At 38.1% G+C, this 25,153-nt stretch overlaps 1 protein-coding gene across 1 annotated transcript; it reads left to right on the top strand.

Annotated features, from left to right (window-relative positions):
- The first annotated feature begins 3,031 nt into the window (after positions 1 to 3,031).
- cul3b (cullin 3b) lies at positions 3,032 to 24,357 on the top strand. The gene is made up of 16 exons (XM_084718086.1): positions 3,032 to 3,306; positions 6,877 to 7,074; positions 10,910 to 11,023; positions 13,351 to 13,511; positions 13,961 to 14,075; positions 15,221 to 15,449; positions 15,933 to 16,078; positions 17,340 to 17,516; positions 18,186 to 18,356; positions 19,418 to 19,525; positions 19,988 to 20,112; positions 20,602 to 20,698; positions 20,997 to 21,131; positions 21,357 to 21,543; positions 22,145 to 22,290; positions 23,207 to 24,357. The coding sequence occupies exons 1-16, from the start codon at positions 3,244 to 3,246 to the stop codon at positions 23,336 to 23,338; spliced, it is 2,304 nt and encodes a 767-aa protein (XP_084574212.1). The 5' UTR covers positions 3,032 to 3,243; the 3' UTR covers positions 23,339 to 24,357.
- The last annotated feature ends 796 nt before the right edge of the window (positions 24,358 to 25,153 follow it).

Genomic DNA, 25,153 nt, shown 5'->3' with positions numbered 1-25,153 from the left:
TTCTGAGTTCCAAAAGACATTTAAGTGTTTGATCATGATGTTTTCATTGAAAAAAAAAATCAAATGCCTGTGATTTTAATCCTAAAATGCTTTTGACAGTCCAGACCTAGGACAGTTTTCTATACTAAGTGTGTATCTGTCCCTTTATGTTTGTTTTAGAGAATCTGGGCTAAATGTGCCAAGCAAACATTGCTGCAGAGTGAAAAACAGGCATAAATACAATGATTTTTTTTTTTTGTTCTCTTAATGTTGGATTGAAGTCGAGGGCTGTATTCATATATAAAACTTTTCTGATACATCATGACCAGGTCTGAAATTGTGGCTCATCCAGGAAGTATGAACCCGATCTATTTCCCGTCATCACAGAACAGCAGGACTCTAACCTGTCATGTAATGTCATTGTAATGATCACCTGTGACATAATTGTTAAAAGTGGCAAAAGTATAATTGCTGTAAATATCAAAGTTTTAAAAAGAAAGTGTTACTTGATTGTCTGTCATTATTACAATGGGAAGTATTTCAGCTCTGTAATGTATTTAAAGTGGTTGCATCCTGTACGCTCTTTTTTTTTCATGCCATTTTTGAACAACCCCAAACTTAGACTTTTAGACAAAGAGGATGAAAGACAGATATATATATGTGTATTTAGGATATGCATATGATATTCTACCACAAATGAGAACCCAAACTAATCTGAAATATATACATGATGCTTATATTGAGGACTAAATCCAGTCATCTGTTAATTATTTGTTTTGCTGAGTTCTGAGTGCTGGTGGTCTTGTTCTTCTTCAGATGTAATGAACAAGGACATTTTTGACGAGACAAATGGATGAAGTTTTGATTTTTTTTTTTTCTTTCTTGGAATAAATCTGGTGAAAGGCTTCTCGGTTACTGTGTCTAAACGTTCACAACACACCTTTAGCTTCATCATGCTCTGAAATATTGTGAGTGTGCTCCTTTGCTTGGATCAGATGACATGAGGCAACACATCACTGTAAACGTGAATTTGCTGACTCGGTTTAAAAGTTTGTTTTTAAAACTGCATCTGCTCATCTAATCATTTTTACTAGATTATGAGTACATGAAAATAAGTTGGTAAAACACAGTAAATTAGTGCAGTTTTAAAATAAGAAAGCAAACACATTTTTGTGCTCAGGATAACACCCTAACTCTCGCTGTAATAATCTGTTTTTGTCATGTTAAGTGAAGACAAATTATCCATTTTATTGAACAGGAAAGTACATGTCATATGAATATAGAAACACTGAATTCATATTTTTACAACTTTGTTTTCATCATTCAACTACCCAAATAATGCTAACTGTGATTAGGATACACTGGCTTTATATATTTTAGGAAATTCAACTCAAAAATCAAAAATTGTCCATTTCACTATATGTGTGGTTGCATTCACATTTCACATTTTGACAGACCTCAACATTTGAGTGGAATCTACACTAAAATTTAGTGTCCTGGGTGAATCGGGGTTTGCAGCACAGATTTAGTCATCACTGTGACATTTCTGTTGATCCTGTTGACTTATCCCACATACTGATACCATATAAGCATGGCCAGATTAACACACCGGGGCCCCAGGGGACAAAAATCCAGACTGCCTCCTCCCACTGGCAATCAACAATCTCTCTACAGTCTGCATGTAATTAACATCATAACTTGCTTGTATAGTATCTGAAGCTTTCTAGCTTTAGCAAGAGCTCCTGAAACCAACCAACTGATGTAAAACTAAATCAAACTGAAATTTATTTGTGAATATAGATCATTAAAGAAAATGACCAGTCACATCATCGACTCATCAACTCATGTGATGCCTAAAATGATGCCTATTACATAACAAATCTGGATTTGAAACGTGATCAACTGTGCTACAAACACAGCCAGGAAAGTCTATTCAGTTGAAAACACTCACTTTGACATCAAAATTAAAAGGTGATCTGAAGGTATTACAAATGTTATAAATATGACATAAAAATATAAAGAAGACTTTGCATGCAAATAAATTCAAGTGTGTATTGCACCAATAAAGACACCAAATAAGGTAGTCTCAACAGAAGTTGGCCACGGCTGGCTCATACTGACAATACATGAAGTAGAGCATCTAACATGTACACTCCTTTCAAAGCAAGTGATTCCAAAACACATAGTAGTGCAACAGTGTTAATCTTACGAGGTTTAGCCAGAGAGCAATCCATCCACAGCAAATCAACCAAATCACACCTATATCAAGACATAAAAAACTGCAAATTATCTAATCTCAAATAAAACTTAAGAAATACTTCTACTTTACAATATGCATATACTAAAAGCTGTGTGAAAAATGCTGAATTTAAATAAAAAATATTGATAGAAAGTAGAAGAAGCATTCAAATCCAGTAAAAAGAGCTGTTATATTTGTCCAGTGTAGAAGGCCTATATTGTTTGGTATTAATTTGGAGTCACTTGGTCACAAACTATTGAAAAAAATATGCAAAATAAATTTATTAGGCATTAGTGATCAAAATAAGTGTGCTAGATGTGACCAATTTACTACAGTTTTTTTGTTCTAATTTTCACTAATGTGGGAATTTTCAAGAAAGGTGGCCCACTTTTGAGTTAGATAGGCAGGGGAAAAGCCTGTATACATTATTTTTTATGGAAAATCCTGCATTGTTTGCCTTTAAAGTAAATTAAAAATGAAGTAGGCCTACAGCTATTTCAGTGGGCTAATTATGACTGGTTACTTTCCACTACTATTATTATTATTTTTTTAATCACATTCTGGGACTACTAGTTTTACTACTTCTCCCACCACTGGAAAGACTATGCTTCTAGTAATGTAAACTGAAAGTACTGTCAGAATTAAAGTACAGAATAGACAACTATTAGACAAAACCTATAAATATCAATATTTTCTGCTAAACTGCCTGTAATATACAGTAAGTAGAATAAATCTAAATTATTCTAAAGTGCAGGTGAAGTTGAGAAAATGTTCCCAATAATTAATTTCTCGCGGTACTTGGAGTGCGTGAGCTCTGCGCAGTGAGAACTGCAGGTAGTCCGCCATTGCTCTATGAAGAACTATCGGATTTAGCGTTTGGCTGTCAACAATAAACTTGCGGTGCCGGGACGCGGAGCTACGAGGTCGAGAGAAAGCTCGTCGGCTGCTCCATAAACCAGTAGTCACCCCCGTCCCTCCCTGGACAATACTTTCATGTGAATACAGAGCCAACGGACGAGGCAACCATGTCCAATCTCAGCAAAGGCGGCACCAAGAAGGACACCAAAATGAGGATACGGGCCTTTCCTGTAAGTGCACACCGCAGTCGGTGCTCTGCCTGGCCGACAGGCGGTGACTCGATGGCCGTGCTCTGGGCTGCTGGCTAACATGCTAGCTGGCTAACCACCAGCTGAGCAGCAGATATGACTTGTCTATCCGTAAACAAAGTGCTGCCGTCAAATGTTCAGTCGCCCCCACTCTGGGTCGGTGGGTTAGGAGGCTACTCTGTCATATTATCAGCTCAGTGGGAACTTCAGTGAATGTATTTTATTGTCCTTAACGTGTAACTATCCCCCAACTCCCCCAACGTTAGCTAGCAGACGGCCGTGTCTAGAAGGGACCGTCAATTTGATAAACTCACGCGAGATTTGTAAGCGCTGTTTCTTAATTGTGCACGTTGTACAAATTAATTATGTCGTATCATGTGACAACGCGGTGTTTAAGATTTGTATAGGTATGGGAACAAGGAATACTTGGTTAAGGTTAGGGAGAGATGATGGGTTTGGGTTAAAATGACCACTCTCGCGATATCTTTCGCAGATCTCGGGTTCCCTTCCAGACACGACCCTAGCATTTGGATCTGTCGACATAGCCCATGCTAACGTTAGCCCTGACTCCTGACACTTGTTGTTTTGATTACTTTTGACTTTATCTGGCAAATGCATGTCGTGCTGGTGCTTGAGCTCTAAATTCGCCTGACCTTTATGCTCTGAAATGTCAGCTAGATTTCCAGCTGTGTTCAGAAACAAGCAGCAACGTTGCTACAGCTGTAGATGGATGCTAACAAAAAAAACAAACCAGCTAACCTAACGTTAATTCTGGGTTTGCATTAATGGTTATAATACCAGTCTAGTTTCTGTGGTTAATTCAGCGTTAAAAATATGATTTTGCACTCTCCTCCTGTCCTCCTCCACCTGACACTCCCTTTGTCTGCAAGTCATTGAAAGACCTCATTTATGATCTGACCTCATTCTGCTTTAAATGAAATTTCATCCTGTCTGTGACTGGCTGAGTGAGACTGTTCATCACTCAGATACTTGTTTGGTTACTCCTCTTTGAGTGATTTGAAGTTATGTGCTAGTGGCAGTGGCCATACTGAGAGGACCTTTACGTATGTGTGCCTGTTGAATGTGGCCCTGTCCTGACAGAGACATGCTGTTAGAGCAGCATCTTGACATGCATGTGTTTGGGCTTGTCTGCACAGAAAGGGAGCACACACTGTTCCTCCCCACCAGCAGTGGCTCATGTTGAGTTCAGAGTTGAACACTGAGGAGGACTGCTTAAATGTAAAGCTTTTGAGAATTGTATTTGTATATACTGGTACAGCACAACTCAGTGCTGTACAGAACTACACACTATCACCCACTATCTATAGTAGCTGCTGAACTAAAACACTACTCCTGCATGTCTTGTCTAAATCTTGACAAAGCAAGCACATTTTCAAAGTGCTAGTGTTTAAATGTAGGAGTGGGTGATAGCACAAAATCTGGATTTGATCTGATGCCAGGGCTGCAGCTAATGATTATTTGAGTAATCAGTTCATTATTTTCTCAGTTAATCAATCTCCTACTTGGTCTATAAAATGTCAGAAAATGGTAAAAAAAAAAAAAAAATTATTAATTAAAAAAATGGCAGTCAGTGTGTCTCAATGCCCAAGATGATGTCTTGTTTTGAGCACAACCCAAAGATATTCAATTTAGTCACAGAGGACTTAAGAAACAGGAAATATTCACATTTAAGTTAGAATCAGATAATTTTTACTTATTTTTTCTAAAAAAAAAGAATTTCTCATAGATTAATAAATTATTAATTAGTTGGCATTTAACTTAATATTTGACAACTAATTGAGTGTTCGATTAATCATTGCAGCCCTTTCCGATACCAATTAATACTAAGGATCACCAATATCAATACTGGTATTGATACTTTTTTGAAAGCAGCCAGTTAACTATCATGTACGGAAGCAAAACCTGTCAAAACCTTTATTATTCTTATGAATATATTACAACCAAATAATTTGCCCAACCATGAGTCATTTTTTTTTACTATTCTCTGTTAATTACATAATTACATACCTTTTTAAACACAAGGCAGTTTTAATGGTAAATTAAGAAATGTTCACTATGTGAATGATCACTGCACATAGGTGCACAACATCAGCAGAGGTACAAATATGGCACCACTAAGAAGAATGCTCGTATACCTGGGATGACATCTGTCATGTGATGGATCTATCTGTTTGGTAGTATCAATTATTAAATCAAGACTTGTTGTTGGTCGTATCAATGCTTTGAGAACCAGTCCATTCACCCCTATTAAAATGGAATTTGAGCACTTAGAAAATTGAAGTTACAGTCAGTGTCTGTGTACAAATACAGACTGTACAGTTTTTGTCAGTGTTGAACTTACACAAATATGCACATACATATTTTTTTCTTAAATATTTAATAGTAATTGACAGGCCTTACTCATAGTGTTTAATTTTACACCTTCCTCATGGAGATGATGCTCTTAGCTAGACCAAGTGATGGAGTTGCTCGACAAAGATTCCTCTGATTGGAGGTATCTTGTTGATCTCAACCACACTTCCGTCAAACATGGCAGAAACTGAACATCTGATCATTACCTTTTATGGGCTAGACTGCCTAACCACTATCCCAGTATTTAGTTGTATTAATTGGGTTTTAAGTAAGATGTTGAAGGTAAACTGAGGGAGAGAGAGTGAGTAAAAAGGAAGACATGATTGAACCTAATCAAGATTGAGCGACATTACCGCAGAAGTCAATATACCAGAGATATCGGGATACCTCAGTATTTCAAAAGAGGTTGGAAGTTGTCTCCTGGCCAAAAACACATTTTGAGAATCAAATAATACTCAGTTGTCAGTATTGTGTATTAGCTTAATTGTTACCTTTCTATTTTTAAGTCAGAATAGAGGTCTGTTACTTCATGAAAGCATAGCGATTTGAGATATTGAAGTTCCATCATTTTCACTTTTTGGGTTTGTGTTAAATACAGCTAAAATCAGTTGTTAACAGATTCAAAATGAGCAGGCGCGGTAACAGCACTCCTTGTAGCTGTTAATGTAGTTGTTATGTCAGAACATTTTTAATGTTAGGCAGCTTTCTTTTGCACTGATTGAGTCATCCGGGTAGATGATTGTTTGAGGCTTAGTAAAATTCCTGCCTCATTTGCTTTAACAAGCAGACCCCAACACCAACCATGGCTCACATACCGACGCTAACCATCAACACATTAAAGCATAAGTTTGTCAGAGGGTCTGAAGGCCAATATACTCAGCAGGGGAGGATGTATCGCCATAGAATTTCAGATCAGGGCTAAAGGTCCTCTTTCAAGCACATGTTCTATTATAACAAGTTCACAGGAGTGCTTGGTGGTTTGGAAAAGCTGGCATCTCAGGTATTACAATTTTCTGTTAGTTTCAATACTGGAAACATCAGAAGGCAAGACTACACAGAGGTGGGAGTCCATCTCCATCGGGAGGCTTTGTTTAGGAACGAGATCCTTTTGATTCAAGTGTTGATACAAATAATCATAGGCGAAGGATATCTTACTCATTACTGCTCACTTTTTTTCAGATGACGATGGATGAGAAGTATGTCAATAATATCTGGGACCTTCTGAAGAATGCCATCCAGGAGATTCAGAGGAAGAACAACAGCGGCCTGAGCTTTGAGGAACTGTACAGGAACGCCTACACAATGGTGCTCCACAAACATGGGGAGAAGCTGTACACGGGCCTGCGAGAGGTCGTCACCGAACACCTTATCAACAAAGTAAGACTAACATAGGTTGCAGGCTTTTGGAAAACATTAGGCATGATTATATTTTTTGGCAGGACCAGGTGGGATTACATTGATTTTGACATCCATGACAAGGCAATTACTCCTGTAGTAAACACATTAGTGATTCCTTAAACTCCCTTAAAATTTTTAAATTACACTCAGTGCCTTCACATAAAATAAGACTAATTTCAATGAAAATATCCCTGTATCTTCACCAAGCAAATGTGCTTCTCACTTCCTATCAAAGGAAATTATGACGCACAGAACGGTGCACCTCTTGAGCTGGGTTAATTCGTCTGACACTTAAAGTCAAGTGATGACATATTACTCTCAGAATTAAATAAATCATGCTTCATGCTCCTATTTCTTGCTGTGTTTAAAGTTTATTTGACTGTGATTTCACCCAAGCATGTAACAGATAATTATCTGTGCTTACTTGACCTTAATGTAAGATAGTCTTGTGAATGTCCTGATCTCGATTTGGAAATGTTGAAATCATAGTTGATCTACAGTAACAGCTTAAGGGCTGTTTCAGTGGCTTTTGATTGAATTATGGCACTGAATTTAAGCTGTACAGTACCTTTTCAGTAGCCTGTTTGGTGTTAAACAGAATATGTCATAGGTTTGATACATTAAGATTAGTATTACTGCTTGTCCTGTGTGTCATCCTTGCAAAACAATGGTAATACCAGAAAACATGACCTCTTCCTACTGGGATCAGCCTTGTGAGGGTGACTTAGAAAGCTGGGAAAACAATTTCAGAGGTTGTTATTGCTCGAAGTCTGGAGTAATAGGAGATTTGTAAAACTCTTTTAAGAATCACTCAGACTTCCTTTTGACAGATTCCTCATTTCTGTGTCAGGCTAGGAAGAGCCCATGTTTGTGGATTGGGTTCTTGAGTTGTAATTTTGTTCTGGGCTTTCGGCTACACTGAGCTGTCTGTGAGCCTCCCCTAAAACAGGTTTTTCTTTGTGTGTTACAGGAGTGCAACAGTATGTGTTTGAATGACGCCTTGACAGAGCACAGTTTTGTCAGACACTTTGTTGATTTATTAACCTGGTGAAATTGTGTTGGCAGACAGGGTAGATGTTAGTGAACTGGATAATTCTCAGCAGTCTGTATTTTAAAAGAAAAATGCAATTCAATGTTCTTCCAGTAACTGCAAGATTAACTCTATTTTAAATTCCTGCTGACAAGAAGCAATCGGTGAATGTATTTTTGAAGATGTCTCTTGTTTTTTTGTTTGTTTTGTTGCATATAATTAGTTCCAAATGAAGTTCGGTCATGATATCTGTAGTGAAAGCTTCTGTGCAGCATACAGTGTGCAGATACCCACTGAGCAATATTTCAGCGGGCTGCTGTTGAATACCAGCCAGATGGGTTTACAGCTTAATTAAATGCACATTCTCGACTTGGCAGGTTTAGTAAATTAGCAGTCAGGGAATGTCAACAAGCAACAGTTAAAAGAAGAGAGATCTGACACCAGGGTGTGTTTTTATTATCTAATAATGATTCGGATATCACTTTCATGGAAAGACAGTTATAATTTTCATGCGGCCTAAAAACCTACAAACGTTTCTCAGACACTTCAGCCAGACTAAAGTATTGAAAACAGCTCATAGACAGATCTGTTGGGTTTTAAGTATGTAGTGGGAGCATATTCCTATGTGATGGTCACCTCTCAGGTGGGTTTAATAGATTAATTTAGGCCCAATAATTGCTGTCATTGAGACTTTTTGAGAGAGCGATTTGGAGATGTGAAAATTTAACAATAGCGCTGTTTGAGTTTACACTCTCAGCTCAGTTAGCGGTCGAGCACTGACCAGGCAGCCATCACAGCAAGGGAAGCTGAAGGCCAAAATGAAAAAGGTGCCAGATAACAGAGCTGTCCAGATAGATTATCAGCTGATATTCAGTGGAAAAAAAATATCCTGAAGGGAAAAAAAGCAAAAACAGTCACTTGCAATTTATTTAAATTTAAAGAAAATGAAGTAGCAAATTTGATAACGGAGTCATGTTTTGGGCTATATATGTCTTTCTTCATGAGAATATTTGATTGATGTTTTTTGATGGCTAGGTCAGCCAAAGTGCATCCGTACTGGTGACATGATTCTTGCAAAAAATGTGACTCATGATTTTTCTCCCCAAGAATTGAGATCACAATTCTTTCACGTGATTCTTACTTTTTCAACAGACAATCTATTGCCCTCTTCAGACGCTCAAGTAAAAAAAATGTCTAGACAGGACTTTAAACAGAAGACACTTCAACTTAAAAGTCACTAGTAACTCTCAGATCAAACCGATTGAATTAAATGCTGCTCAACATAAAAAAATAGACTGGCAGTGCACTGTGTAACGTTTGCATTATTGAGGTTTGGGTGGTCTGGTGGCTGGGATTTTGTGATGTGGTTTGTTAGTCCTATAGGAGTGAGTGAAGTGTTGTCATTCAGAAATGAGATCTCGAATGGAGATCACAAATTTTTCATGATTAATCATGCAGCCCTGATCCATACAGTATGTTGTTAAGTGCGTAGTTGTTGAAGAGAGGGGAAAAGATGGCATGAGACGGCATCATGAAATGATTTCAAACAAGACAACATACGTAACCACACAAAACAAACAATATCAGCGTGTATCCACCAATATGACTCATGGAAGGATGATAACAATTGATCAGTGATCGATAAATCACTCAAACAATTTCATCAGTCACATAAAATGGAATCACTCTACTATCAGATCTGAAATATAAAGGATTATTGTTATGAGCACATTCCACATTTATCTGATATACAGTTATATATATGTTTAATTTGGAGACCTTATCATTCTATATTTCATTGGCTATCCAATGCTGTTAGAGAGTATCCAGTTTTTTGCTAAGGAAATAAATATATGATTCATGTGGGAAGAAATGCATTTGGTATTGTTTGATAAATGCTAAATCTTAAAGTTTTTGTAATTCATCGATTAATTGATCATTAATGTTACAATTTGCTACTGTAGCTCATGGTCAATTGGGATCAGCTGTGAAAAACATAATCAGGGCATTCATAATATCTAATGTTTCCTCTATGACGACAAAACATGGTCTACTCATCTTCTGCCTCCAAATATCTAATTTCTAGAAACCAAACGATGAATTCATACTCAGGTTGAGCGTGACATCCCTCTAGATATAGTTTTATAATTGATATACCATTCATTAGAGATGAGATTTCAATGTATGTATTTCACTGTAATTTATGTATTGGCTGAAGACATGAACATAAAAGCAGCTTTATCTTAGAACCAAGTAATAATAGTAATGTCACAATTACTTTTATAAGGAAGCCATGAGTTTGCACAATGAGTCTTTGATGTAAAGGCAGTCAGATTTATGGGTTTGCTTCTGTCTTGTACCGTAACATTTAATCTGGATGTGGATATGAAGATGTTAGTGAGTCTGTGTGGGTTGATCTGGTGTATTAGTAGGAGCAGAGGTGATAATTCAACATGTCCAGAAGGAGAATAAAAGGGGAGGTCGGTGTGCCCTTAAGAATCTTACTCTACAGAGACGGTTTACAGTGCTGAGTCACACTGCAGTGTGACTATTATCAAGCTGTTTTATGCCTGACTAGTAGAGAAAAGCCATTGAAGAAACAGCAAAGTGGGATCACAATAAAATACTGCATGAAAGTGTCAGATTGATGAAGGAGAATTTCTCCTCTCCTTAAACAATGACTTGTCAAGTTTTTGTCCTTGGTCAGGCACTAATTTGTCACTAACACTGCAGAACTTGGTGTAGTATGCCCACCTCATGTGTGTGTGTTTGCCTCCATCAAAGGTACGAGAAGATGTCCTCAACTCCCTAAACAATAACTTCCTCCAAACCCTAAATCAGGCCTGGAATGACCATCAAACAGCGATGGTGATGATCAGAGACATCCTCATGTATATGGTGAGTAGCTGTTTTCTGGGACTTAACACATTTACGCAGTGTCATAAAAGCACATATCAGTGAGATCACAACAGGATTTAAAAGCTGAAACTGCTCTTTATTTTAGAAAAACTTGTGCCTCAGGTATGCTTCGGGATTACATTATGTATGTGTACTCCTTTGTCTCAGTTGTACAGTTTCAGATAGACAAGTAGATAAAAAAGAAAAGATCTTTGCCAGTGACACTCAGTATCTGTAACTTTTAGAGTGATTACTTTGGTCTTTACATTAGATCCTTAAATCTTCCCCTTTCTTTGAGCAAAACCAATGCTAACCAGGTTTTCTACCTGGAGAAAACCTGGATTCAGACGGTGTTTGGTTGAATATTTCTGTTTTCTTTACTATTACTTTACCACTGTCAAGGCTAGCTTAGTTTAGCAAAGTTAGCCTCAGTCTTAACAAACTAGCACCAACTAATGCCTTCATGGTACAACAGAATGCTCACATTTCTATCTGCATACACCCTACACCTGTTTGACAATGTTGGGGCTCTTGTACAGCGGTCTGTACAACCATATCCAGTTGTCAAGTCACCTCATGTCAGGCTGTGATTAGCCTACAGTATTTGGAATTTGACTCCCGTTACTGTGCTGTGACTCTGACACTGCTACTGTACAGAGTTGACACTTTCAATTTATAATGTAGCATCTGTAGTCCGACTAACTGTCAGTTCACACTGATTGCTTCAGTAGCACGTGTGTGTGTGGCATTACCTGTTTGTTTTCGTTTCAGTGCCCATATTGACAGGTGAGAGCAGCCACACAGCCTGTGTGGGTGACACTACTTACATGTGGCTCCAGCTAGATAGAGATTCACAGTCTTGCCTAATTTTTCCACTTGATGGACACTGTTCTCTGCTAAAATACAAAGTGAAAATGATCTGTTGACAGTCACCAACAGAGCACAACATCTCACTATAGTTTTGTCTATATCTGTTGAGGAAATCTGTCACAGACATGAAAATATCACATGCAGGGCACTGCACTTTCTCTCTCTCTCTCTCTCTCTCTCTCTCTCTCTCTCTCTCTCTCTCTCTCTCTCTCTCTGTCTGTCTGTCTCTCTGTCTCTCTCTCTCTGTCTCACTCCTTCCCTCCCTCTCTCCCTTCCTTCCCTCATTTTTTTCTGAAAGAGGCACTTTCTGGCTGCAGCTCTTTCTTTCTCTTCAAAACTCTTCTGCAAACTCAGTGTATAAAGATAGGACTTTCAGCAGCAGCCCTGCAACAGAAACTCTGAACATCAGAAGACTGCAGCAATTCAGTGAGGTAGTCATTAAGCATAGGTACATGCATGTCGAAATAAAAACCAACTGATGTCGCCATGTCGTGTGAAGCAGCCATAAGCGTGTTATCAGTACCAGTGTCACACTACCTGCTTGTGCAGTCTGTGGTGTCACCTGATGGTTTTTATTTCCATGCCCATATTAACAGGTTAGAGCAGAGACACAGCCTGCTTGAGCAGCTGCAGCCACGCTTCATTTAGAGATTTGGAGTCTCACCTATTTTCCCGTGTGACACACGCAGGTCTTGGCAAAAATACAGAGTGAAAATGACCTGTTCATACCAGCAACATAACATCTCTCACCACAGTTTCATTGTCTTCAAATATGAAGACAAATAAAACAAATAGCAACCTGTGACTCGATTTACCTGTGTGCAAACAAACTGAACAGGCATTCCTTTTAACAGGTCTAGACAGGGCTAAACTTTGTGTAGAGTGATGCCCATGATAATGGACTACAGTAAGTTATAGCTGTTGTTGGCACCAGAAATAGTATTGAAATATATTGGTCATATTTTCATAATATACATTGACACAGGTGCAGTGTACAAGATTAACTTCTTTGTCCAATGCCCAAATTGCTAATGACTGTTGAAATTGTACCAGCAACTTACTAAATTAACAGTGGGGTTTTTTTTGTCTGGTGAATTTAGCAAATGCACCAGCATTTAAATATTTTAGCAGCATTTCGCTGGTGGATGGTGCTAATTTTGGTCCCTGCATATATAAAAATAAACTTGAACTGTTGTTAAAGTGTTGAATCATCACTGAATAATGAAGAATACCAGGTCTGCTTTAGAAATGGCTCTGGGCAAACAATTGATCTCGGCCATATTTTAGTTACTGGTCAATACATAAGTAAGATATATGAAAGCTGAAGGCTGGGTCAGGACGTGATACTAAAATTAAACTAACCACGCTACCAAATAAGACCATTGAGGGTGGCTTAAATGCATATATGCAACATTGTCCAAGACATTAATTTTCTTTTTTATGTGTTTGTCCCACAGGACCGGGTGTACGTACAGCAGAACAATGTAGAGAATGTCTACAACCTGGGTCTTATCATCTTTAGGGATCAAGTGGTTCGTTATGGCTGCATCAGAGACCATCTCCGGCAGACGCTGCTGGACATGATTGCACGCGAGAGGAAGGGGGAGGTGGTAGACAGGTAGCCAAAACCTCACATACTGGATTGATTGCATGCATGACAACCTAATTAATTGCCGGTTCATGCTGACAAGTTCGTTTTAAGTTCAGTTGAACATAGATTGGAAAGAATATTTAATTCACTTCCTTTATATTTAGTCAAATTAAAAGAAATGTTAAATCATCATTTGTCACCATTCAGAGTACATGCTTTTGCCATAAACAATAAAACAGCTGTCTAGTACATCTGCTATAATTAAACCTGCTGGGAAGTTCATTGAAGAAGGTTCAGACATTTGAAACATCGATTGTCTGTAGCTGTTTTTTGTTTCTTTTTCGATTCATGAATAATCAAAAGTTAGTTTGGCAGCCACACGAAATAAACATCTAGATATTTATTTCCTTGTAACATTGCAGTTTGTTTTAAATTTATGTTGGCATCACATTTGTCTGCTTCTCCTTTTCCACCAGGGGGGCCATTAGAAATGCCTGCCAAATGTTAATGATCCTCGGCCTTGAAGGGAGGTCTGTTTATGAAGAAGACTTTGAGGCTCCGTTCTTAGAAATGTCTGCTGAATTTTTCCAGGTTTGTGGGAAAACATCATTCCCCTGACTGTTCATTATTTATCCCTTATTTTGATCACTGTTAGCTGTTACCTTGGCTACATCTTCCCTTTCTGGGGTCCATATAAATAAACAGTGTAAATACTATTGATCCTTGAAACATGTTTGAAATAATGCAGCTCACATATCAAGGTTCGTATACAGTTTTGAAGTTTGGAATATGCTTAAAACTGCTTGATTTTCAACATAATTTTTTAATACGCTGTATCAATTTGTCGTCCCTTACAGACGTAACTTCTCAAGAGGAGAGAGAGGAATAGTAGTTTCAAAGAACTTTATAGCTACTGTATATTCCTCCCACACAATCCTGTCCCATAATCCCACTATCCCAACAAATGATAATAAAAATAAAATAAGAGCAATAATAATAACACTAACAGTAATAGTAATACACTTGGTTTGAACAAAATTTGAAACAATGGAAAAGAAGGGGGGTGTTATGAGTAAGTAAAAAAAAAAAATAGGGTAATATGGGCTTGGATTAGGGAATGCCTCACTATTTTTATTTGCTCTTTAAATGGAAGATGATACCAAAAAATAAATACTGTATTTATATGATAAAGCATTCTCTAAGCCGTACCCATTCGATTTTCAAAATAATCTGGTGTTTCATCTACACAGTCACTCATGCAAACCAAAAAATCTTGTAATATTTGAAATAAAACAAACATATTTGCCATTCACAGCTAGATAAGTCCTCTGTTGGTCCCTCACTCCTGAAAATAGCAAGCACTAAATAATCATGATCAAAACGTACAATTAAAATTAATATGAACAGCTGGTAAAATAATAATAATAAAAACAAAAGTGACAATATACCTTGATTGCTGTAGGTATAGATGAATTCTGTAAACTGAATTTTTCATAGTTGCATTTGCAATTTAGATGTGATGATACAGGCTTTGAAAGTCTTATAATTTTTGGTTTAGGAACCTTGAAAGTGCTTGAAGTTTACTCTTAAAAAGCTGTATAAACCCTGTGTATACTGTAGTATATACTGTAGGTAGATAACTAGAATTTTGAAAAGATTTGGGGGAAAAAATGAAAAGGCATTTGAGGAGCATTTCTGTCATTGGTTGCTTATATGGGTTTCTTGTTCTCACTTAGATGGAGAGCCAAAAGTTCCTTGCGGAAAACAGTGCCAGTGTGTACATAAAGAAGGTGGAAGCCAGGATCAATGAGGAGATTGAGCGGGTGATGCACTGCCTGGACAAATCTACAGAGGAGCCGATTGTCAAGGTGGTGGAACGGGAGCTCATCTCCAAACACATGAAGACAATCGTAGAGATGGAGAACTCTGGCCTGGTCCACATGCTCAAAAATGGCAAGACAGACGGTAAGAGTGCTGCAGTCTTCTGTTGCTTGTTCTTCATGTGTTTATTTTTTGTAGCTGGTCATTAAGCCTCCTTGTTACCACTGGAAATTAATTCCACACAGGCTAGAGTCAAAGTTCATGCTTCACCCCAAAAAAAGGGAAACAGATCTCCCCATCGCTTTTTATTAAAATGTATAACTGTCACTTGCAAGAGATAAATGTTCAACTAGATCAGTAGTACAGTCAGCGTTCCTTTTGCTCGTGTCACAAACGATAAGATATGAGGAATGTAATTTTGATGATTAGATTTAGATGGAACAGGCACGGCAGTGTCGTAGCTTCAGTTATGATGGGTGCCCTCAAATATTTTCACATTCACACTCAGAGGTATTTTAGTTTACTCTCATTTTTCAGCAAATCTCAGCTTTTCAGTCTTTTTTCATTCTGTAGAATTGGATTTCTAATATGTGTGCCTGTGTGTTTTTTCATGCATATCCATTGCAGATTTGGCGTGCATGTACAAGCTGTTCAGCAGGGTTCCCAATGGGCTTAAGACCATGTGCGAGTGTATGAGCTCATACCTGCGGGAGCAGGGCAAGGCCCTCGTATCAGAGGAGGGAGAGGGAAAGAATCCTGTAGACTACATCCAGGTAAGACGATCAGGAGACATTAGAGTGCAGTGATGTTATTACTCAGTCTGCAGGAATGTCTTTGCTCCTGCTACAGTAGGCAGTTTTGATGATATTGTTGAAGCACTCTGTAACCTTCTAATCACATATATTTTAGATCGGTCCTGTCCAATTATTTTTCTTAGCATGGTCACTTTTGAAAAAAGGAAAGTGCCATTGGGCCTGAAGTTTATATTTCCTAGTTATGAACTTAAATGCGTAACATTGTGGACCTGTTCTTTCTCAATTTTATTAGTTTTCACAATTGGAAAAGAAACACTGTGTACAAAAGTAATAAACACAATGTTGAATTTACCTTCTTTTCTCATTAAGTTTGTCTCTACTTAAACAGCCCAAGTTAAAATTTTGTAAAATAAGTGTGTCTGTGCTTAACAACAGAGATAACCAATGAATGGGCCAATTAGCCTACTGATAAAAGGATGATCATCAATTAAAGGATGTTAACACCCTTAAACTCACAATGTTAGCAGGTTATGAAAATAAAATCACAATGATACACTTTTTTCAGTTTCAAACTTAAGGGCTGGATTGAGGTTCTCAGGCTAGAGGTACTTGCTGTTTAACCATGCGTTTGCATTCACATATGTGTAGCGTTAATTTCTGAGGACACGTACAACCACCGCTCCAAATGGACACAGGATATGCGAGGCAGCCATGAAGCGCCGGGATGCATAGGGTTGCGTATACGAATGCATAGTTAAAAACAAGTATATTTCCAGCCATAAAGGGTCGGATTCAGCCCACTAACTGCCAGTTTAACAGGCCTGTTTTCAGTGAAGGAGAGAGAAAAAGACACCAGCCTCGACATCTGACCTTGTTAGAGTAATTTCTCCTGGCTCAGTACGCCTTGAGTACACCATTGCGTGCTGAGCCTTGACCATAATGCACTTCCATAACATCCGAGCAGAGGATAACTGCTGTGACCCCTCTGCTTTTGTGGCCATGAACCATGATGGTTTCTGCCCTCAACCACATTGTGTTGTGGTATTGTACTGAATAACATGTGAGGTCTTCCAGGCGACTATAGGAAAGTCTTCTTATGTTTATCTGTCAGTACTTTAGAAGCAGCCTGACTCTTTTCTGATAAGACAGGCTCTCCTCTGTTGGAGCTACTGTTGGAGCTGTAATTGCTGTGTTAAGCTACTGCTTAACTGCTGTGTTAATGCAAACTGCTGCTGTATTATCCTCATTCATCCCTGTCTCCTTCCCTCCTTTCATGCAGGGTTTGCTGGATCTGAAGTCACGGTTTGACCGTTTCCTCCAGGAGTCCTTCAACAACGACCGACTCTTCAAACAAACTATTGCAGGCGACTTTGAGTACTTCCTTAATCTCAACTCTCGCTCGCCTGAGTACCTCTCGCTCTTCATTGATGATAAACTGAAGAAAGGAGTAAAAGGGGTGAGCCCTCTAATAATCCAGACTCTTATTTTAAGACACATTCATTGCTGCGATTCTTTTAAAGATTATTTTTTTGTCTTTTGCTATTTATTTTTGATAGTGACAGCTGAAAATATGACAGGAAAGGGGGTAGAGAGAGAGGGAATGACACAGCAAATGGGCTGTAGGTGGGAGTTGAAGGGGCGGCCACTGCAGAGGACTAATAGCCTCAGTACATGGGGTGTGTGCTTTACCAACTGAGCTATAGGGGCGCCCCATTGCTGGGATTTTTTTGACCCTTTGGTTTCATTTTATTTTGTTAATTTAATGGTCTGTATGATTGACAGCTGCTGCTCTGTCATTTACTCTCATGCAGCAGCACAGTTCACACCCACTGAGCTGGAGAGTTAGTCAGAGGAAAGCCAGAATATTTTCACATGAAACTCTGATTTATTGATTTCTTTTGACCAAACAAGTGTTATGTTGTTATAAGACAAGACAGTTTTAGCAAGTTTATTTTGTTTCTCTCTGTTGAGATTGAATGAAGTGTGTTTTACAAAGTTGACAATGCAATTAAAGCTCATTTTAGTTCAGTAAAAGGAGAGAAACCTGGATTCAGAATGTGTTTGGTTGAATATTTCTGTTTTCTGACCCTTCTGTGTAACCTGCATCATTTTGATTTTTGCCCAGTTGACAGAGCAGGAGGTGGAGTCTATACTGGATAAGGCCATGGTGCTGTTCCGCTTCATGCAGGAAAAGGACGTGTTTGAGAGGTACTACAAGCAGCACCTGGCCCGCAGGCTGCTGACCAATAAGAGCGTCTCTGACGACTCTGAGAAGAACATGATCTCAAAGCTCAAGGTGGGCAGGAGTGTGATATAACCAGAATTATGTTCTTTGGGGTAAAATGCCTCCATATGAAGAGAAGGTTATCTAGCTCAAATGATTTTGTGCAATTTATTTGTTTCTTGTGTTGTCCAATCAAAAAAAACAACAACATTCTCTATATTGTTCACATCACAATGAAATTTTCTGTGAGACGGCTTTTACTGAAAGGTTGTGTAGCGATGTCTTGTGTTAACTCGTTAACTGGGGTGTAAATCACAATTATCAATTCTGTGGACAACAGTACAGTACAGTATATAATGAATATCACAAAGTCTGCCACAATATGATTTAATTTCTATCAGGGGCCTGCAATTGATAGATTGACAGATACCCATTGATCACAATCGGACACTTTTCTGCTTTTGGCCATAAAAAACAACACATAAATAATTGTACCTGGTTAAGTGCAGACTCCACTAACATAAAATTTTGTTTAATAACAATAACATTAAACAAAAGTATAAAATTAAACTCAATAATAGCAAGGTTCATTGACAAAACAATTGTTTTTTTTCTTTGTCACCAGTATGACAGTAGAGTAAGTCTATGGTATTGTGCATTACATGCAGATTTTCCTCTACTCATAGCTTAACAAATTACATATGTATAATTTTTACTTTTTCTTACTCCCCGCTGGTTTAAGTCACTGCATCTCTTAACAGAAACTGTGGTTGAATATCTGCTGGACTGCACATTGTTTGTGTATTTTATCCTGTAATTGAATTGATTGCATATATTTCCACACTGCTGATTTATTCCAGAGAAGGTAGAGTAGATATACTCATCCTCATATTTTTCTTGGCTGTTGCCATTATCTAGCATTGTTTGAATTTATGGTGCACTTGAACAGAAACTGTGACAAAGATGTCTTTTTCAATGTATAGGTACGTCACAGAGGAAGCTTAGGATAGGGGAAACCTATCATTACAAATGAACAAATATCTGTTGACCACCATATGAGTGTTGGTTTTTAACATGAATAGATTTTCAATGATAAACTAAATGTGATCCTCCCTCTTGTCTTCATTGTTCAGACTGAATGCGGCTGTCAGTTCACCTCTAAGCTGGAGGGCATGTTCCGGGATATGAGCATCTCCAACACCACCATGGATGAGTTTAGACAACATTTACAGACAACTGGGGTGAGGAGACGCCACACCACGGCTCATACTATCAAAATAATGAGTCCAATTTGCTATCGGTAATCGGTACATTGCTGCTTGAGTGACTGATCTACTGTGTCGCTCCGTTACATGAAAACAATTATGCACCTAACTATCCATACCATGGGAATACATGGTGCTAATTTCTGGCTTGTGCTGCGCTGTCACATGGCATTTTGTCACCCAAGCCTCTGTCAATGTATTTGATACTTTAGTGAACGTGAATCCCAGTAATTATTTGTGCATGTTTTTCTCAGTCTATATATTAAAAAATCAATTTTTAGAGTAATTAAACCCATTTTCTTTAGCTAATGTACCCAGTTTGTTTCAGTCGTCTGTGGTTATTTTTTGCCTGTTTTATCTGTTTCGGTGTACAGGCTGTAATTACGTCAGCGTAGACTGAAACCTGACTGTGCATCTTGTGGTTTGTTCTAACTCCAGGTGTCACTCGGAGGGGTTGATCTCACTGTGAGAGTCCTGACCACAGGATACTGGCCAACACAATCAGCAACACCCAAGTGCAACATCCCCCCTTCACCGCGACATGCATTTGAAGTCTTTAGAAGGTTAGTGGCTTGTCCACTTCAAGCACAATACAAGGAGTTTCTTGTTTTTATTTGTGAATGGTTTTATAACTTTGTTTTATATCCAGGGATGTCTGAAATGTGTGACCCAAAAGGAAGAGTCTAACTGAGCCACATTGTGTTTTGTTATAATTGTAAACTGATCAGAGAGACAACCTTTTTCGGTTCCTGACCCATTCTTGGAAATATAAACTTGCATTTATTCTTAGAAAGAGCGCTCATACAAAGTCTTAATTTATATTTGATTGGAAAGGTTTCAAGAATGTCGAAAGTTTTGGTTTAGGTACCTTGAAAATTCTTTAATTTTACTATTAAAAGTTGTACCAACTCTGTACAAACAGAATTGTCATATATGCTGACTTGTCACAGTCTTCTCCTCAGGCCTACATCTACTAACACTAAAGTTGGATTAATTGTGGAACGTTAACTGTTCTTAGATGTTAACCTACAGTGACTCCTCTCTGTCGGTAGGTTTTATCTTGGTAAGCACAGCGGCAGACAACTCACACTGCAGCACCATATGGGCTCTGCAGATCTAAACGCCACCTTCTATGGCCCCATCAAAAAGGTAATGTAACACCTTCATGTGTATTTCTAAAATACTGTATGCTAAAATTATGTTATGGAGCAGTTTAACAAATGTTTTTTTAATGGCTGCGCTGCAATTTTTTACAATTTGTAAAGTCATCCAGGGGGCTGGATTGGACCCTTTGGCAGGCCAGTTCTGGCCAGCAGACCACACGTTTGACACCCCTGATTTAAATAATACTCTAACGACTTTAAGTAACAGAAAATATCATTTCTTGTGAAAGGGGATACTGAATCATGTTTTTAGATTCTGATCTTTCATTCCAACATGTCAACAGGAGGATGGTTCAGAGGTTGGAGTAGGAGGAGCGCAGGTAACCGGATCCAACACCAGGAAGCACATCCTGCAGGTCTCCACCTTCCAGATGACCATCCTCATGCTTTTTAACAACAGAGAGAAGTCCACCTTTGAGGTACAAAGTTTAATGCCCAGCTGCTCTTACACAGTGGAACAGTGTGTTACAGTTCCTGTAGTATCACAAAAACAATTTGCTGTGCCCAGGTACACGAACAGCTTGGTGATTTTTTTTGGTGGTCAGTTTCACCTGGATAAGATATTTATTATCCAAGCTTTCCTATCTGTTGTGTCTTGCTCATTGTTTCATCATGGCCCCGAACTTTATTTCTTCACCCTGCAGGAGATCCAGCAGGAGACGGACATCCCAGAGAGGGAGCTGGTGCGAGCGCTGCAGTCTCTGGCCTGTGGGAAGCCCACTCAGAGAGTTCTCACCAAGGAGCCCAAGTCCAAGGAGATTGAGAATGGCCATGTGTTTACAGTCAATGACCAGTTTACCTCCAAACTGCACCGTGTCAAGATCCAGACAGGTACACAAAGCCATTAAGTTTATGTGAAGTTTTCATAAGACTTAAAGTAAGAATGTTATATTTTGAATTTCTGATACATCATTATTTTATATGTTTAAACTGGTCTGGTTCTTTCTGAGGAGATAGACCAATTCAACAATTGCAGTCTTAAAACAAGGGAAAGTAATTAGGTAGTACAGTATTCTAATTTCATTGTACTGAGTGAACAGTTAAGTCAGAATCAGAATCACTTTACTCGCCAAATGTACAAATACGTAGGAATTTGACTTGGTTATTCAGAGCAGTGGGTCAAGAAAAAAGAAAAAAAATCTGTTAAAAAAGTATAAATGTTAAACACAAGAATTATATACAAAAAAAAAGAAAACAAATTAAGAATAAAAGTAGGAATAAGGAAGTACAGTATAAGAATAATAAGTACAGTACAAGTTAGGAGTATTAAGTATCCTCTGCTCTGCGGGACATTTTATTTGGCATTGTAGTGTGCTGTATATACAGGTTAGAGTAATAATTGACAATAAATATGCTTCAGTATGCAACAATTGCACATGATTTACACAGGATATATTTTTTGCATTTATTTTCCTTTATTTGCACCACCCAGTGGCCGCTAAACAAGGGGAGTCGGACCCAGAGAGAAAGGAGACACGACAGAAAGTGGACGACGACCGGAAGCATGAGATTGAAGCTGCCATTGTTCGCATCATGAAGTCCAGAAAGAAGATGCAGCACAATGTCCTAGTAGCAGAGGTCAGTCAGCTGACATTGTCACATTTTGGACTCACTGATTTTTTTTTAGGTCAACCTGGAAGTTAGCATCATCCTCAATAAAAATCCAATCAAATCTTTCCACTGGATTTTGGATTAGTGCAGAAAATGAGCTCTGTGGCAAACAAAATTATACCACTTTTATAATATTTGAAGTGTAAATGCAATTGCCAGATGTAAAACGCTTATTGTTAAGCTGTATACAAACTACACCAAGGTTGTATGACTTCAGCATCAACACCACTAAGTGACTAGTGATTGGCATGATAACGTTTAATATTTTCTTGAACCTCTGTAGTCTCATTTAGCTACTTGTTAGCAACAGTCTTTTTTCAGACACATTAAAGCTTCAAATTTCAGGAGTGGGGTATTTATTGATGTATTTTATGTTGTAAAACAAAATGTGAAAATCTCTAAAGCTTGTGTTAAGTACAGACTTGATTTTATGCATCCATCCAAAAACCCATACTAAAATATATTGACTTTGTGACTGGTGTGATTTGGAGGTGCAAATATGCTAATTCATTTTTCAGTTTTATGACTCATTCTTGTAGAACTCAGTATACATTTTCTTCCCTTTGTGAGCCCCCTAGTGATGAACTTTACGACTTACAAAAAGTGTGCCCTTCTGGTGCTCAGCAAGGAAACATGGGTTAGGGATTGACTGGAGTTGAGATTGAACACCCTGCACAATCAATAAAAGGAAGTGTTACCATAAAAAACTTTACCTATTTAACTGAATAAAAATGCCTTATTCATTTTCTTCCTTTTGATCAAAACCTGTCCATAGTATTGTAAAAGAACCAAAATGAGGGAAAAAGATATAAAATATAATGATTATGATGACAAGATTTTGGAGTTTGAAGTACTAATTTTGTTCCTGCTTGTGTCTCCACAGGTCACACAGCAGTTGCGAGCACGATTCCTCCCTAGTCCTGTAGTCATCAAGAAGCGCATTGAAGGACTCATTGAGAGGGAATATTTGGCACGAACACCGGAGGACCGAAAAGTGTACACTTATGTAGCATAAAACAAGTGAATTCAATGAAAGCTAACATCGAAGTTGAGAGAAACTGAGAGCCTTGTTTTTTTGTGGACTGCTATGCGTTTGAATGAACTTGGAAGTGCTTTCATCATTGATTCTGGGAAACACTGGGAAGCTTAACTTTTCTTCCATAAAATGTGTAAAAAAAAAAAAAAATCATGCAAAAGATGGGGAAGTTTTCTAGCAATATTAGATTTCTTCTGCTGAGAGAAATGAAAGGAGGGGGATCTAGTTTTGTACAAAATCATGTTTCTTGTGGCCTTTGGAGAGAATTGGGCGAGCCTGTTTGCCAATTAACGACGTGCTGTCAAGAACAAGCGTAAACATGTTAAAGCAAACATGCGGCTACATGGAGACCAAGAAAACATTTGAATTCACTCCCCTGTTTTAAATGTTGATGTCAATGTGTTCTGTTTGTTTTTTGTGGCACATTGATGGCTGTACAGGTCGACAGGCACTCTTGGCCTTTTCCTCCCAGAGGATTTTAGATTTAAAGAAGAGGACAAAGTGTTAACTGGTACAGACCCGGTTTACAACAGCAGGAAAATACATTTTGAGTACTTGAGAAAACAGGAAGAGTGCTTAATTTATGTTGCAAATATGTCTGTTTTTTTGAGGTTGTTTTTAATTTCTGATATGAATTAAGTGCACCTCACATAGCTGAAATATTTAATGCCATTTTCAATATTTTGGCCTGGTCTGTACTAGTGGTTAGAGAGATCAAGAGCTGTAGCTTCACAGCATGCTTTTATCTAATGGATCAATCGGGGGGTACAAGACGCACATAAAAGCTCCATAAATGGTGTTTGGTCTCTCATGACACATTTTTCACTTCAGGCCTGCTGTATGATCGGCCAAAAAGATTTAGCTCCTCTCTTTGAATGGAAGGTTCCTTGTGGTGCAGGTTTCAAAGAGGATTTTTTTTTTTTTCATTCTCGACTGCATTTTGAACGGGTGAAACCAGTCTAGCACCATGTTCTAATGTGTACAAATTGTAAAATAATTATTGTACTCACTGCGAAGGTGGATTGTACAGGGCCTTGTTTTCATCATATTAAATGTAGAATAAAAAAATGGAGAGATGATTTTTTCTTTTTTTCTTTTTTTTTTATTTGCATCTTTCATGAGAAGGCCTCGTCAGAAATACTTGCCCTCTCTAACCATAATTAAAGCTTAATGTAAGTGGTAAGCCGCAGTCTAAACCCTCGTGTTCACGAAAGGAACTTTGTCTTTGAAGTGCATTGTTTACTACAGTATTTTGAGCTTTAAGTGCAAGTCTTTCCTTCTTAACAAAATATACTCACTTAAAGGGACAGGTCACCCCAAAATAAAAAAAGAAACATATTTTTCCTCTTACCTGTAGTGTAGCTTATCCATCTAGATTGTTCTGAGTTGCTGAGTTTTGGAGATATTGGGTGAATATAACAGAAGTAGCAAAATTAGCTGGCAACGTCGTTCCTACATGAAACTGCTCACAGCAAGTTCTGTGGATTATTTTGAGAGACCGGGTCATGATTGCTGGAAAGCAACATTGCTGTTGAGTTTTTCACATTTTTTTTTGGCGCTTTGAGCACCGCGAGCCAAGTGCCATCCAGCTTTTGTTGTATTTAGATGGATAAATAGCACTGCAGGCCAAAGGAAAAATATATAAGACTGCCTCTTCTCAAATGTTTCGTTTTGTTGAATTGAATCAAAACCTTTCCAAAGATGTTCCAACAAAAACTAAACATTGTAATTTAGGAAATGGGTCCACAGTTTTTCAATAATAAATAACAAAGAAGACACTGAATTAAAAGCTCA

Source organism: Lutjanus erythropterus, chromosome 4, assembly GCF_056507025.1.
Source record: "Lutjanus erythropterus isolate fLutEry1 chromosome 4, fLutEry1.hap2, whole genome shotgun sequence".
NCBI classification, from domain to species: Eukaryota; Metazoa; Chordata; class Actinopteri; order Lutjaniformes; family Lutjanidae; genus Lutjanus; species Lutjanus erythropterus.
Note: the sequence above shows the minus strand (reverse complement) of the source record. Positions and strands in the feature narration are given on the sequence as shown.

What these genes read in the sequence shown, in the direction of transcription:
- cul3b (XM_084718086.1), top strand. Translation starts at nt 3,244, where the DNA reads ATGTCCAATCTCAGCAAAGGCGGCACCAAGAAGGACACCAAAATGAGG. An exon ending in TCTATGGCCCCATCAAAAAG is followed by an intron (nt 20,699 to 20,996) that starts GTAATGTAACAC and finishes ACATGTCAACAG; the next exon opens with GAGGATGGTTCAGAGGTTGG. An exon ending in CCGTGTCAAGATCCAGACAG is followed by an intron (nt 21,544 to 22,144) that starts GTACACAAAGCC and finishes TGCACCACCCAG; the next exon opens with TGGCCGCTAAACAAGGGGAG.